At 40.6% G+C, this 15043-nt stretch overlaps 1 protein-coding gene and 1 long non-coding RNA gene across 2 annotated transcripts in view; one reads left to right on the forward strand and one right to left on the reverse strand.

Moving 5' to 3' along the window:
- arl10 (ADP-ribosylation factor-like 10) overlaps positions 1-11244 on the forward strand; it is a 33428-nt gene extending 22184 nt beyond the window's left edge. Inside the window, exon 4 of the mRNA XM_085289882.1 lies at positions 7798-11244. Coding sequence (XP_085146008.1) covers positions 7798-7971 — 174 coding nt within the window. The 3' untranslated portion in view covers positions 7972-11244. The remainder of the gene's footprint in view (positions 1-7797) is intronic.
- Positions 1319-7984, reverse strand: LOC146566269 (uncharacterized). The gene is made up of 2 exons (XR_014894194.1): positions 7776-7984; positions 1319-6303 (listed from the first exon to the last, which is right to left on the reverse strand). It is a non-coding gene; the product is annotated as an uncharacterized LOC146566269 (long non-coding RNA).
- Positions 11245-15043: the final 3799 nt, after the last annotated feature.

Below are 15043 nucleotides of genomic sequence, written 5' to 3' on the forward strand. Positions count from 1 at the left end.
ATCACAGTTTTCAAGACAGGGTGTGTCTCCCCCAACACTCTCACCAGAATACAGTGTAATAGCATCCCCAACTCCTAACCCATAAACACCGTTTCTTCACACATCCGCCCAGAAATCCTGTAATAGAAAAACATTAAAACTGTAACCCTGTAGGGAAGAAAATGTAAATGGTAACGCTGCGCAGTTACCTCTGTAAGCAACACAAGACACAAAAATGGCATTTACAGGTTCACTCATCCTCGAATATTTTGTCATCCTTCTACTCCTGTAAAAGAAACCCACATAAATTCATCCACCCTTTTATCCTATCTAGGTGGAGGTGGTTAACCTTGAGTCATGGTCAAGTCTTGTCATCTTTTACCAGTCAGTCCGTTTGTTTTTATTCCCAGTCTTTCATCCATTCATCCGTTCTTTGCTGATAGTGAAACCTGTCGTCGCATCTAGTTTCCACACTCAGCAAAATGACGTCATCTCAAAAAGAAACAAGAACTTGAGTTTGGATTACCTCGCTGAATCCTTTTTTAAACAGGGACTCTCGTTTCTAATTGTCCCCACAAGTGTTTCCTCCAGAACCCATTTCAATGCGGAGAAACTCACTTACAACAATTTTCTCGCCGACGTGTAATGCTTGTAATTTCCGATGTGCAGATCTGCTTAAAGAAAAGATTCACAAACAAAAATCAGTAAATATAAAACAAAATAAAATGAAAAATAACAAAAACAAAATGCAGACGCCCGGGTCTTAGGACTTGTCACTGAATATTCTTCCCATCAATAAAAATACCAACCTAAACCTACACAGAGTCAAATCAACACCACCTCAACCTTTTCATATTCATAAACCTATATGTTTTGCGTTCGTGAAACAAAATTGAACCATTAAGTAAGTTGAGCTCTTGAAATGTTTTAATTCTCTTAATTCTGCCAGTTTATTTCAACACTTATTCAATGACTTTTATTCAACTGCTACTTGGTGACTCGAATTTTACCTGTTCAAATTGCCTAGGGTTCAACAAAGTCTAGATCCCCGTTATCATGAAACTTGAACGGTGTACGATGATTTACTTACAGTAATTTAGAATCATCACTCAACCTAGCTCTACTACTGGCACTGCGTGACTTTTCTCACACTGGAAACCAGAATTTAGTACAGAACTTTAATGCCTCAGGCAATCGCGTTCAAGGGCTGCCCCCCCTTCTCTTCTTCTTTGTCCGTGTGTTCCTCCTTTATTAAATCTCCATCACAATGACGTGGCGCTCTGAAATAAAACTCACACTGTTAATTCCTCGTTTTCACTCTGCACCACTGCTCAGAGTGTTTTCTTTTCTTTTTAGTGTAGAGTAAACAATTAAGTCGAGGCCTTAAGCCCCAGATATCTCGCACGGGCATCATTTTCATAACCAAACCGCTCCGGACTCTGCTCCCCAGACCACACAAATGCCCTCCGGGCTTATTATTATAGCAAATTCTGTATTTGACTTTGTTGTGTGCAGCATTGAGCCTTTGTCAGTAAAGCATTCTTCATTGCAGCAGCTGGAGCATTGTGTGTCACTTCTTAGTAAATTAAATCAACATTTTGATTTTAGTGCATGGGTATGTATCAGTTTTTACTCCCTCAACAAGTGCATAAGTGTTCATGTGTGTGTTTCCCTTCATTCTAAGTAGGCGCATGCAGAAGTGTGTGTTCGTGTGTTGGTATATGTTTGTGTTCATCACCTTCCTGTTCTGTAGTTTAGGTAAACCAGCGGCCTGACGCATGGCCTAGGGTCCTCCCCTCCTCTTTGGGTCTGTTTTCATCCGTTGTTGCAGCTGCCTGCATCTTCTCCTTGTACCTTGACCCTTTTGCTTCTGCCTTCTGCAGCTCTGCTGTTCGGCTCTTCTCAGAGGTCAGCATCCTTCTGCTCACCGTCCCTTTTCCTCCGGGCTTAATGCGCGTCTCGTCACAGCTCTGTCAGCTGACGCAGCCTGGGAATTTCCCCCGTGTAGTGAAACGGGCTTTAGGTTTAGTGCTCTCCGTCTCTGCTGCATGAGATCACTCTTTTGCAGCACTGTTGACATCCTCAAGTTGTTGTTGTGAGTCCAGCTGCTGTGGCCTTCAGGGGTCAAAGGGTCAAAGATGGTCGCGGAGAGGGCAACGATGGTAGAGGGGAGGGTAGGAGTCCAGGTCAGCTTCGGCTCTCAGAAAAAACAAAAACAAAACAAAACAGGCGAACAGGAAAATGATGTTGTGTTGGCTGTGCTGTGTTGGCTGTGTTATCCCGAGAGGGGAGAAACAACGAGATCTCGTCTCCCCCCTTTTTTGTTTTTGTTTTTTTTTTTTTTTTTTTTTTTCACCATATAATCAACTCATAACCCCTCAAGTTGACAGGACAACACAGGTACGTGTTAAAATTCTTAGGATCCTGTTTAGAAACCTAAAAAGGAATTTCCTATCATTCAGTAGTCATTTGTCTTAAACAATCAACAAAAACATGTCCCAAGTCGACCCTTTTAACCACTAAATTTGTCGTGTCCTCACTTAATCCTCAGACCAGTGTCTTTGTCTTTTGACGTTACGTTGTTGTCCTGCAACCCAAAGCGTTTAATTGTCAGTAATGTATAAACTATATCATTTAAAAACAGGTGTATGTTAAGTGTCGCTACTTTAACCTTGCATGTACGTGCACATGTATGTAAGCTGTTTCTTCATTGCATGTATGGGTGCGTCTGTATATGGGTTACTTTAACTTTTTCTCAAACGAGGCATTTCTCTAACACGCACATGTGTCTGTTCCTCACCCTTCTCATATCTTTCTCTGGTTGTGTGTGGTTTTATTTGTTTCAGTGATTTACCAGGAACATCTTTTCCTTTTCTCCATGTCTTCCGCCAGAGGTTAACACTGGTGAGATTCAGGGACACAGCACCCAGAGCAGTTCAGCGAGAAAAACCCGCCTCAAACTACATTCTCTCTTTTTTGTTTTACCGGGAGGGGTGAGGACAACTCTGGTGTCCAGCCGTGAATTTTAGCCAAAGCTTGGCCTGTCTTCTGCTGCCGTACTCAGGCTTCCAGGTTAAGAAAAAACACCTGTATGAAGACACTAAACATACATTTAGTATTTGTATAAACATAACTGCCTAAATCATTGAACTCTTGAGGAGGGTGTATTTCAGAATCAGAATCAAAATCAAAAACTTTATTGTCATTGTCATGAGACCGACGACATTAAGAATGGTCCCCGATCATTGCATCATCCCTAGTAATATCAAATATAAAAAACAATAAAATTCAATCAATAAAATAGATAGAATACTTAAAATACTAAGTATTCCCACCGTCATGCTTCAGACCGTGCATAGATTAACACAAGAGTGGCATGGTGGACATTTTTGTAGTATTCAGATGTGTTATTGCAGTTGGATAACAGCTGTGTTTGAGTCTATTAGTCCTTGCTCTGATTGCCCTGTACCGTCTGCCTTAGGGCAACAGTTCGAACAGGGAGTGGCCAGGATGTGAGGTGTCTTTTATGATGTTTTGGGCCTTTTTAAAACAGTGGGCGTTGTTTGACTCTTTACTAACTTTAAAACCCCACCATAACAATTTCTCACTGACAAACTTCTATGCATCCATTTAAACATGCGAAGCCAGCACAAAATCACACACATACCCCTACAGCAAAGCTTTAACATAACCACAATGCAACTCCTCCCTTAAACGGGAGAAATCACCCTGAATCAACCAACTCTATATAAAACGTCAAACAAAGATAAACCACAAACATTTCTACACTTCTGTGTCTTCCACGCAGCACAATAGGCAGAAAAACACCGATTACTCACAGTCTACAACAAAAGAAAAACCTGCTCTTTTCACAACTCTCACAGCTAAAGTCAAAACTCTTACCCAGTGCCTCTGAAATAATAAAAAAGTCACCAAATACTCGATTACTCTTTTCACTCGCTCCCTCTCACTCCCTTCTTCCTCATACAGCATACACGCTCGCTCCCGCGGACCCGCTCGGCCCCGCGGGCTCACTCGGCCCCCACCTTTTTCCTCTCACAGAGACAGAGAGAGAGACCCTTTTCCTTTTTTTATTTCTCCAGCACACATACACACACAGAATCCCAACTGAGATAAAGAGGGAGAGAAGAGAAAAGAGTTGTAGAGAGGAAGTTTTTTAGCAGGAGTTTCAGATCTAACAGATTTATACAACTTATTTACACACACCGGTAATTTATGTTCTATTTATTGATTTTAAAGGAGAATTTGGGCCAGCTGGGTTTCTGCCTCTGTTAGGCACTAACAGCTGGGGCGCTGCTTTAAAGGTGAGTCAGCACTGAAATATCCCTTCAGGTGTTACCAGGCTTCTACCAAACCGGAGTCTGGCGGGTAACCTTGCCTAGAGCTTCCTGATAGGGGTGCTAGTTGGTTGTCACCTTGTTCACACGTCTCATTCACACTTCATACATTACCTGCAGTCACTCATTACCCTCCTTATGTATGTAATAAATGTGTAAAAAATTCTATGTGTGGTGTATTATTTTAACCAAAAGAGGAACCTAGTTCCTTTAATTGTGTAATCTGTGAACAACGGAGAACCAAACTGTCCTGCCCAGTGTTCCACAGCAAGCATTCAGCGTGTATTTATGTGTGTCCAATATCAAACAGAACATCAAAACATTTAAAACACTAAAATCATCGGGGTTTTAAGAAGAGATCCGTTTTCTCCTATTGATCAAAGGGACCCGTCCTTTGGACTCCAACCAGTACTTCTCTTTTTTAAGTTTTAGAGGATCTTTTCTAATAAAGTCCTCTGGGCCTTCCTAACCCTTCTGTAGTTTAGAGAATATTACTAAAAAATATTCTCAAGGCCTTTAACCTTTTAATCTGTTTAGAAAGGCGTTACTAATAAACCCTTTCAAGGTCCCAGACCTGCACTGAGGTATTTATCCGACACCGGAGAGCAACCCGTCGGCTGCAACCGTGGTCAGACCTCAGTTCACTCTTATCTTTATTCACTTATTCACTTATTTCTTATTCACTTATCTCTTATTCACTTGTCTGATTCTCAGCAAGCCTTAAGTAAGCCAGACAATTTTGGTTATGAATTACTAGGAGTTTGGACACTAAGTATTTTTATAATGTTCAATATAGCAGAAATAAAAGGTCTGCTTACCTTGTTTTTGTGTGCACACAGCTTTTGTCCAAACTCCGTTCACTCAGACCACGGCCGATTTCCTCCCCCCCGTTCCAGTTTGGCCTGGAGCGGATCCTGTTCGTGACGCCAATTGAAGGATATAAAAAAAACAACAACAGCAATAGAATAATATTAAACACAAAGTGAACCGTCTTCCTTCATTAAATAGGTTCTTTTAGATGTTAAGGAGGAATTGACTTAACCAGGCTGGCGGAGAATGAAGACAACCGGACACCTGCAGCAGATGGGGAATCAGTGAACTTTTATTGAGGCAGAGACAACTTCTCAAATCAGCTCACATCAAGAGATTCCTAATATTTGCTGTGAGGATGGGTATATATTCTCTAAAACTTACAGGAGGGGGTTGTGAGGAAAGTGCTGCATTAGCAGAAAAACAACTCCATAAAAGGAAAGCGGCCTTGAGTGTTCTAGTCTCTTCGCTTGCAGATATCTTTCGCCTGCAGGATGAGGCGATCGCTTCTTATCGCTCTCAAGGCCAAAGTCGTGAGCACACATTTTTATTACACAGTTGCACAGTAACTTTAAAGCTGAACAATATTTAAAGCTGAATAATGTTTGATCAGATTATATTTTCTTCAGTTCTTCACAGCGTTTGACTTTGATTTTTGAATTTACATGTGGACGGAGATATGTTTCACTGCACGCGTGGATGGGATTTCTTTTTTTTTTTAAACAAAAACGGAAAATCTCAGTTCTCAAAAATCCCCGTGTACGTAATGAAACGTGAATTATTTTTTTCCTTCAAAAATAACAGTTAGCTGAACGCAGCCATGCAGAGGTTGAAATTTGCATGCAGTTAAGTTCATAACCAGAAGAAGAAGATCCATCAGAGTCCTGAAATACATTTCCTCCTCAGTTCATATTTCCTTTCACAGTGTGTGGAATTATGCATGACACCGCAGGGAAAAAGGAATATTAGTCACATTTAATGTTGGATCACTGCGGCTCGATCCTCACAGTGCTGTCAGGTTTTTTTGAGTACTAAGAAGAAAAACGTACCTGAAACCTCGCAGAGCAGCCGCAGTCCGGTTACATCAGGTCACGTCATGTTTAAAAGATCAAGAGGCTCTACAGGTGTAAAATGAGCAGACTTTTACTGCTTTCATCTGTGAAATTAATAAGGAAATTTGGATCATCAAACAGAATGGAGAATAGACCTATTAATTAACCTGTTGATACGAACGTGTACAGGAATTCAGATTTTTCATCAGGTTGAACTGCAAAGCTTTGAAGTTTTACATCAGCAAGTACAACAAATTCAACAATTCCCAGCAGTTTGGGTGATTTGCAGATCAAACGATGTGTAAGCTCCAGTTAAAAGGTTTAGTTGAATGATAAAAGGCCGTTAGATGTTTGGATGACATATAACCGTGTCATTTTCGGGAGGAGCGTGTTTCACGTGAGAATATAGCAAAGTATATTTAAAAGTCTGTACTGTTCAAATCATTCCCTGTTTTTAGAGTTAAACCACTTATGCACGATTGATTATTACCCGTGTTCGATGTTATGGCTTCATTAGTTTTCATATTCACAAATAAGGTAATATCTTATGTTACTTATCAGACACTTGGAGTGTCCATATTTATTTATTTATGTCCTAAAAATAATAACCAAATCTGTCAAAAAGTTGTTTAAGCTAAAAATGACATTGTTATTTATCATGCAGACTTTTCTCAGAAGTCAAAAATTATTCAATCAGAACTTTTTGTGTTCAGGAATATAAACTAATAAATGTAATTTATGGTCTTAATCACAAAATTAGTTTTTTTCAGGTTTTTGGTAAATGCATATTTTTAGCATTAAAGGTATTTTCATTAAAGAGCTTGTGCATACAGAAACATTAAAAGTTATTTTGGTAATTACCAATATCGTTAATTTTAGGGCAACTGTGGTGGTTTAATGCTCCTGTTGAGGTGTTTGCTAACTAAACCTTTGGCTGTACCGTGACATGGGCTACATAAAGGAGCTCTTTCTGACAGTGATACTGGCGTTCGCCCACCAAGCCTCTGTTCTCTGCCTCGGCTCTCGCTTAGTTTGAACAGCACAGAGATCGTTTCCCACAGAACTCGTGTGCTGGGAAAGACGTGGTGCCAAGAAACGAGGCGGACATCTATAGAGTCGCACCGGGGTTGAATGGTTTGTGTAGGAAGGTGGTTTTAAATTCACTCGCTGCACACGTGAGTTGTGATCACAACAGAGACAACCAGCATTTAAACAGTGTGACATGTAGTAATTTGTAATGACACACTGTGAAGATTTCTGGAAGTTAATGGGAAGGTGTTTTATTCAAATCAGCAATTTTTTTTTGTGGAGGCGAACTCGACGGTATATTTGTTGATAGATACTTTGATTGAAACCTGGGTGGATTTCTAATGTAACTGCTCAGACTTTTGGGTAAATTGGGTATAATTTAAGTTTAACCATATTTTACTGGAGTGCTGCGTTAACAAACTTCATACCAGAGATGATGCTTACACAGTTAGATGTTACACAGTTCTTAATTAAAGGTGAGAAACTGGGTTCATTTGCCACAATTAGAAGGTACAAAGCAATAGTGAGATTGTAATAAAAACTCAACCTTTTTTCCCTCCTCTTCGCAGGATAAGCCGAACGCTGTGAGTGTGTCGGAGCTCCACGAAGCCTTGTCTCTGGGCTCCGTGACCGAAGACAGAAAGCTGTTTCTCTTGGCCGCCCAGCTGGACTCTGATGGAGCCCTGAGGAAGTCCTGCAAGTGCCTGGATGCAGTCCAGGACCTGCTGCTCCAGCTAGTCTGATCAAGGATCCTTCCCACAGAGCAGAAGAGTAGGCATGGAAGCAAAGGGGTGGCTTGAGGACACCCTCCTCCTCCTCCTCCTCTCTGGTTTTCTTGTTTAAGCTCAGAGGCAGAGGAGGAGGACGGTGGGAGAGTGAAAAGATGCCAAAACAGAGTGCTGTTTTTTTCAGCACCTCTTCTTCTTTTCTTCTGGTCCTTTTTTTATTAGTTGGCTTTAGAAACAGTAACTTCTCAAGCATCTTACACTTTCCCTCTAACTCATCTGTTCTTGCTCAGTGGAGAAGAGGAAGTGCAGACTGAGGAGGATGAAGACAGAAGGTGGCCCTGAAGTGACTCAGATCTTACAGAGATCACCTTCTGCTGCTGACTCAGACTCTTATTTAATGTCGGCCTGTTACAGGTTTATTTAAGCATGTAGTTTGCGTGTATATAAAATGTGTGCTGTTGGGTGTCAGGTTTGTAGAAACAGATTTTTGTCAGGTTTTCATGTTTTATGAAATGTTTTTGTGTAAAGTCAGATCAGGGCGTTGGCCGAGCAGAACGGTTGGCGTTTGGGGATTGGTTGAGTTTGCTTCAGAGGATGACTTCTGCACTGCAGCTTCTCTGAGATCTGGTGGGACATCGTGTGGAAATTCAAAGGGAAGTCCGAGACTTTAAAAAAGAGTAAAAAATGCAGCATTTTTACTTCTTGCAGGTTTTGTCATTATCAGGGGAACAAAGATTAGAGACTCCAAAGGTCGTAAGGTGAGAATAACTCCTTGCTTATTAAACAGTTTGTCGTTTCCTAGGAAACACTTTTAACAAAACGATGTACAGACACTGGGCGTTAGCTGCTTTTCATTGTTAGCTTAACAGGCTAACAAACATGAACAGCTACTCTTTTTTTCTTCTCTTTCTCTAAACTGTGGCTGAAAGCCTACGTATTCAAATGCTTCATGTTTGAGGTGTGCTGTAATTACTTTAATACAGATACTTAATGTGGCTGCTGTACTTTAAAATAAGTGAAAACAAGCAGGAGTCGTACATTTATTAGTCGGCACAACGTTAGCTAGTCTAGTTCTACTACTGGCAGCTGCAATATAAAAAACCTGTGTGCATATTAATCAGTGATAAATCCATGCACTACCAAAATAATCAGAATCAGAATCAGAATACTTTATTGATCCCTGGGGGAAATTATTTTTTGTTACAGTGCTCCATTTTAAACCAACATTAAGACAAGACAGACAATACGCTAACTAAGAATAGTACAATATATACATATATATACATACATACATACATACATACATACATACATACATACATACATACATACATACATAAGTCATAATGTCACGCTAACACCATAATGAATTACAGATGTTTATGTTTTTGGTACAAACTCAATGTCTGTCAACTTGGGAGAAGAAGAAACATTCAAAAGTCACAAATCCGTTTCTCGCAGTTCTTCCAGCTCAGTCGTACAAGAAAGTGGAAAAAGTCGCCAAAAAAAAGAGTTCATGTTAATAGGATCGAATTGTCAATTGTTTTTGAAACAGCACGACTTTGTAAGTATATTTAGTGTCTGGAGCATGAATCAGCTTTATAAGACGTGGCACCGTGACGTTTTAAACCTAACCCAGTGTTTTAAATTCAACCAATTTTACATATTTGAAATGTGACCTCTGAAATAATTAACTCTACATTCAGAACAAAGTGATGGCGGACTTTGTTGCTCTGCAAAAGTGGAAAATATGAACTATATGTACACAGATATGAGACTGGATGGGTAAAACAAAAAAGACACAGTTGGAACTTTGTGTTCAGGAAGGTGAAGAAAAAAAAAATCAACTTATTTGTGTTCCCAATACAGTTTAATATAATGGCTGTGAGTATTTTAAAAACTCCTGTGAAACTGCATTTAAAAAAAAAAAAAAATGTGTTTATGGTCATAAAAGTCTTACTGAAGAAACAACACAATGGGCTGCTGCGACATGGTCGTGAAATACTGTTTATGTCGTGCATTTGCCTGACAAACTTGTGTCTCAGATGGGACATCACTGCTTCTGAGAAATTGGGCTTTTAGAGCCCCGGCTTGGACAGTCTCGGTCGTTGTGTCCTTGGGCAAGACACTTCACCCGTTGCCTACTGGTGGTGGTCAGAGGGCCCGGTGGCGCCAGTGTCCGGCAGCCTCGCCTCTGTCAGTGCGCCCCAGGGTGGCTGTGGCTACAATGTAGCTGCCATCACCAGTGTGTGAATGTGTGTGTGAATGACTGGATATGTAAAGCGCCTTGGGGTCCTTAGGGACTAGTAAAGCGCTATATAAATACAGGCCATTTACCATTTACCATTTTAGATCAATAGAGGCTCTTTGTGATTTTAGATGTCCCGTTAATTCAGAAAACAGGGCAATTGATTTTGTGAACTGAACCCATCGTGCTTCTGTAAACCCTCAAACAATTTCCCAGTTGTCTACCCTCAGATTCTCTAGTTATGGGCAGTAATAGTCAGCAGTGGCTCTAAAATCAATTCTTCGTCTTTATTTTGCCCATGCAGTCTGGACATCATCCCATTTATAAGCTCATACTTCCAGTCCCATTTCAGTAGCTGCGTAGGAATCGGTTATCCCGTAAATACACGTCTCTGAATGTGTAAATGCAGTATTTGACTTTTAAGCTCTGTGTAAGATGAAATGGAATTAGCTAGATCTTGAAGTGCTGTGTGTGTGCAGCAATGTTCGCTTCCGACGCACAGTTTTACTTTTTAATGAATGTGAAGTTTTATTCCTTGTGATGTAATTCAGAAATGTTTTCACTTTAAAGTTGAGTGGATTTGCTGTTTGAACACTGTTTTATAACCAGTCACTGCATTTCCTGTTTTATGTCTTCTGTTAGATATACATTCATGCATGTCTACATGGATTTTTATCACCAAACCTGAAGGGGACCTTTTCAGTTCATTTCCAGCTCAGTGGGTTTATTCTTGAATTCTACTAGAGTTGCTTTGCATGATTTACGGTTTAAAATAATGCTTATTAATCTAATTACTGGCTGTTAGTGCAACTTGAGAGATGTTTTAGTTCCTTTCCTATCACTTTTCAATCCAACTTTATTCTGAGAATGTGGTTCCCTGGAGCGCCAGGTGGGCGGAGCTTCTGTGCGTAGCAAAAAGCTGCTTGAAGCATGCTGACTCAGTCTGAAGCCGGAACTTGTGACTCACGTGTTTAATATGCAGCTCCACCTTTGTAAATGCTGTGACAAAATGTGGAGAAAGATAAAGAAGACATAATCGAGTCATCTCAAACGTCATTCTTAAATGGAAAATTGGTTTAAGTTTGTTTTGCTTGGTTTTTTTTCCGTGTGATAAGAGTGACACAAAGTCTCATGTTTGTCAAGTATTTACTTTACTGTCTGGGCCTAAACTCCGCTGCAGGTCCATATATCAAACGATCACTATGGCATTACTGAGAGTTGAAAAACTGTCTAAAGTCTTTCATCTTTAATAAAATGATCAGCGTTCTGCTCTACCAGGTGTAACAATTGAGTTTAACATCCAGGCATCCATGAAAACGGAATTTATGACATTTAACGGAGTTAGAAGTTAGCAGGGAGTTAGCTCGCTAGCTTCTATCTAAATACAATATAGCCTGTCCTGACTGCGGGGTTTTGGAAACAAATTAAAACATACAGCTCTGTTATCACTTCCAGCATAAATGAAGACAGAAAACTAAACAGCAGCGACGTTTGTAGGGTTACTGAAGTTGGGCTAGCTGGTATATAATGATGTGCTACGTGACCGCTAGCGACACAGCTATGTTAGCATAATATAAACAAGCTAACCTTTTTTCCACGGTGGTCAGGAACAAATGTAATCGCATGGCAGGATGCTGTAAAAGGACCAAACTTCATCCAGGAGAACAACTGAGATAATCCATCCACAATACGAGGTTAGTCATTCATATACTGCTGCATGGGCTGGGCTGTAGTTACATCCTAAGGTTTTAAAAACTGAGCTTAAATAAATGATTAGTGGTAATAAAAGCCGAGGGAGGTCAACAGGGATCACTGACTGTTTTAGGAGCTTTTTGAGATTAAATAGAAGAAAATACAAAACATTAAACATGTTAACAACACAAAAGCCATATTAAACGCAGACTACTTTAGGCCCGGAAGTAGGATTCGTCGCGTCATCACTTAACGACCGGATTTGCCATCCTGTGATAGTATTTCAGGGGTCAAAATGATCCTCCCTGAAATTATTGCACAACCAGCCCAGAGACATAATCTCTTCAGCATGTCCTGGATCTGCTCCAGGCCTCCATTACATGTATGAAGCACCTCACTTAGGAGGAGGTGCCCATGAGGCACCGGGGTCAGATGCTGAACCACTTCAACTGCCTCCTTTTGATGTGGAAGAATAATGGCTCTACTTTGAGCCCCTCTCAATTGAGCCTATTTCTACGGCTGAGCACAGACAACCTTCAGATGCTTCATTTCTGCTGCTGATCTTATTCTTTCTATCTATAGGTCGCGATCATAGGAGAGGGTAGGAACATAGATCAGCCAGTTAATCAACACGTGTCCTTTTACACTCAGTTCTGTCATCACCACAACAGACCAGTACAGCATCTGCATCACTGCCAGGACCACACTAATCTGTCAGTCCATCTCACGCTCCACTCTTCCCAAAATACTAAAACTCTTCCACCTGGGAGAGGACCTCATTCCCAGTCCAGCTGTTCCTGGTTGAGAACCATGGCTTCAGACTACAAGGTGCTAACTCTCATTTCAAGTGCTTCACACTTGCAAACAGCCCTGGTGCAAGCTGAAGTCAACAGAATCACATCGTCTGCATAAAGCAGGAACAAGATCCTGAGACGATCAAACCTTTCAAACTATGGCTGTGCTTGGAAATTCTGTCCATAAATATTATGAACAGAATCAGTGACAGATGGCAGACCAGCGCTCACTGAGAGCGAGCCAAGCTCTCAAGCCTCTCAGTTTGTACAGGAACCCAAAACAACTATAGCTCAACACAGTTATAGACCACAGTTTGCCTCATGCTTTGCACAGGTCGTGCATGAGGCACCGCCTCTCGCCAATGACAGGAAGAGCAAACAGTTGCTACCTTACTGTCCATCTTGGTTTTAGCGTTGCAGGCCTCACCTCGTTCAAACAGAGTTTTAAAGCCAAGAGTTGGAAAGTGTCATCGATGGTGGAGTTTTCCTCTCCTTTGAGTATCATGGACATGATACAGATCAGATTAGCAAATCTAACCTCAATGTACAAGGACATTACTTCTAATTGGATGATTTACAAACTCATCCCGCCTTACTACACAGCTTACTTACCCATATGGAAAAGATTTATATAAATCTTATAAAGTTTTTATCTGTTTTGTGTGAAACTTGCATGAAAAGCATACAAGAGTGAAAACAGATATAAGATCCCTCAAAAAATTATATAAATGAAACTTGTATGTTTTGGATACTTACTAAAAGAATATATGAAAGTGGCCACTTTCATGAGTGAATCATATAAGCCTTCTATGATTCACTATATGAAGTAGGCCACATCTGATGCAAGTCTTTTTTTTTCTATTTCTTTTCCATATGGGTAGTTCTGATTGGTTCTCATCTCTCAATATTTGTTTTGTTTTTATTTGTTTATGAAGTTGTAAATACATTTTATGACAGTTTTGTCCTGCATTACTTTTTATTAAGTAATCTTACTTTTAAAGAAAGAAAACCAAGGTCGCTGACAAAAATGCAGTTATTGAGGAGCAAACATCTTTTCTAATTTGTACCCTCAGTTGTAAAAAAGCTGATGGGGTTTTGTCGTCGCCCTGCCGTGTGGAAAGGCTGGCAGTGTGGACACCTAAGTGTGTGGGCACTGGGCACAGGGTTAATTCTTTTTATCTGTAGTTCATTTGTTTTGATTTCCCAGAAACAACCGATGGTTAAAGAATTACCAAGAGAGGATTTCATGTCATTCAAAGCCATCAAACCTTGTCGCTCGGCTTAAACAGAGATGAATCCCATGTAAATGAGATGCTAAAGTACAAGTGGGGAAACATGCAGAGTAGACATGCCATAAACACAGGCTTGCACTCAGCTTGTAAGTATCCTGTTATATCACCCGTTGAGTGGAGCTCTGAGATATCCCCTAACAAATATCCTATTTGCTTGCTTGCCTTATCACCCTTGCGTCTGCTGTCTGAGCAATTCACTGCAAACACTGACAATACGAACCAAATCTATAAGTGTCCGGACTTGTTTCTTGGGTGAAGTTCCCCAGCCGGCAGAGCAGGACTTTTATGAATTTGCTGAGACGTCACTCTGGCTCAGTTTCACTCTGTTTTCACGGCAGACTGCTACGAGTGTGACTCAGTCAGCATAAGCCTCACAGCAGGTACGACTCAGGCATAAAACACCCCAAATGACCACTGGCTTGTAACGATACATAACATCTAAAGAATGAAGTGATTCATGAGGGAAAGAGAGAAGGCTGTGCGATATGACCAAAATCTCATATCCCGATATAAGACATCTATCGTCCGATAACGATATAAATCACACAAATGTAACATTTTCTGTAAACTCTGTGAATCTCTGGCAGCTCGACTTGTGTGAAGTGTTTCCAGCTGGGCGTCGTGTACCTGGAGTCGAGTGTTTTAACGATGCATGAAACGATACATTTTTAGACATAAGTTGTAACAGCCGCCGTTTCCTTTGTGAGTATTTATTACACGGCGTGCTGCGGGGAAAAGCCTGTTCTAACGTTTGAGTCTAAGGTTTATTTTTTAGCACCTGGCGGCTCTTTTTTTACTTCTCATCCGTAAATAATCTGCATCTTTCACATGATTCAGTTTATTTTGAAAAGTCTCAACAGGATCTTGAGCTTTATTGTGAAAGGTTTATGTGGAACATAAACAAGCGGACACGCGATGCTGTTACCGTCGTTGTTGCTAACGACAACGCATACACACAGGCGCTCGTCCGTCCATAGTGTGGTTATATTACATATAAGAGAAAGAGAGAACTTTAAGACATTAATAAAGCCACGACAGTGACCATCAAAACCATGAAAAAA

Source organism: Mchenga conophoros, linkage group LG10 (assembly GCF_057382185.1).
Source record: "Mchenga conophoros isolate Kocher_MC1m ecotype Shallow Benthic linkage group LG10, M_conophoros_male_GT1.1, whole genome shotgun sequence".
Classification (NCBI taxonomy): Eukaryota; Metazoa; Chordata; class Actinopteri; order Cichliformes; family Cichlidae; genus Mchenga; species Mchenga conophoros.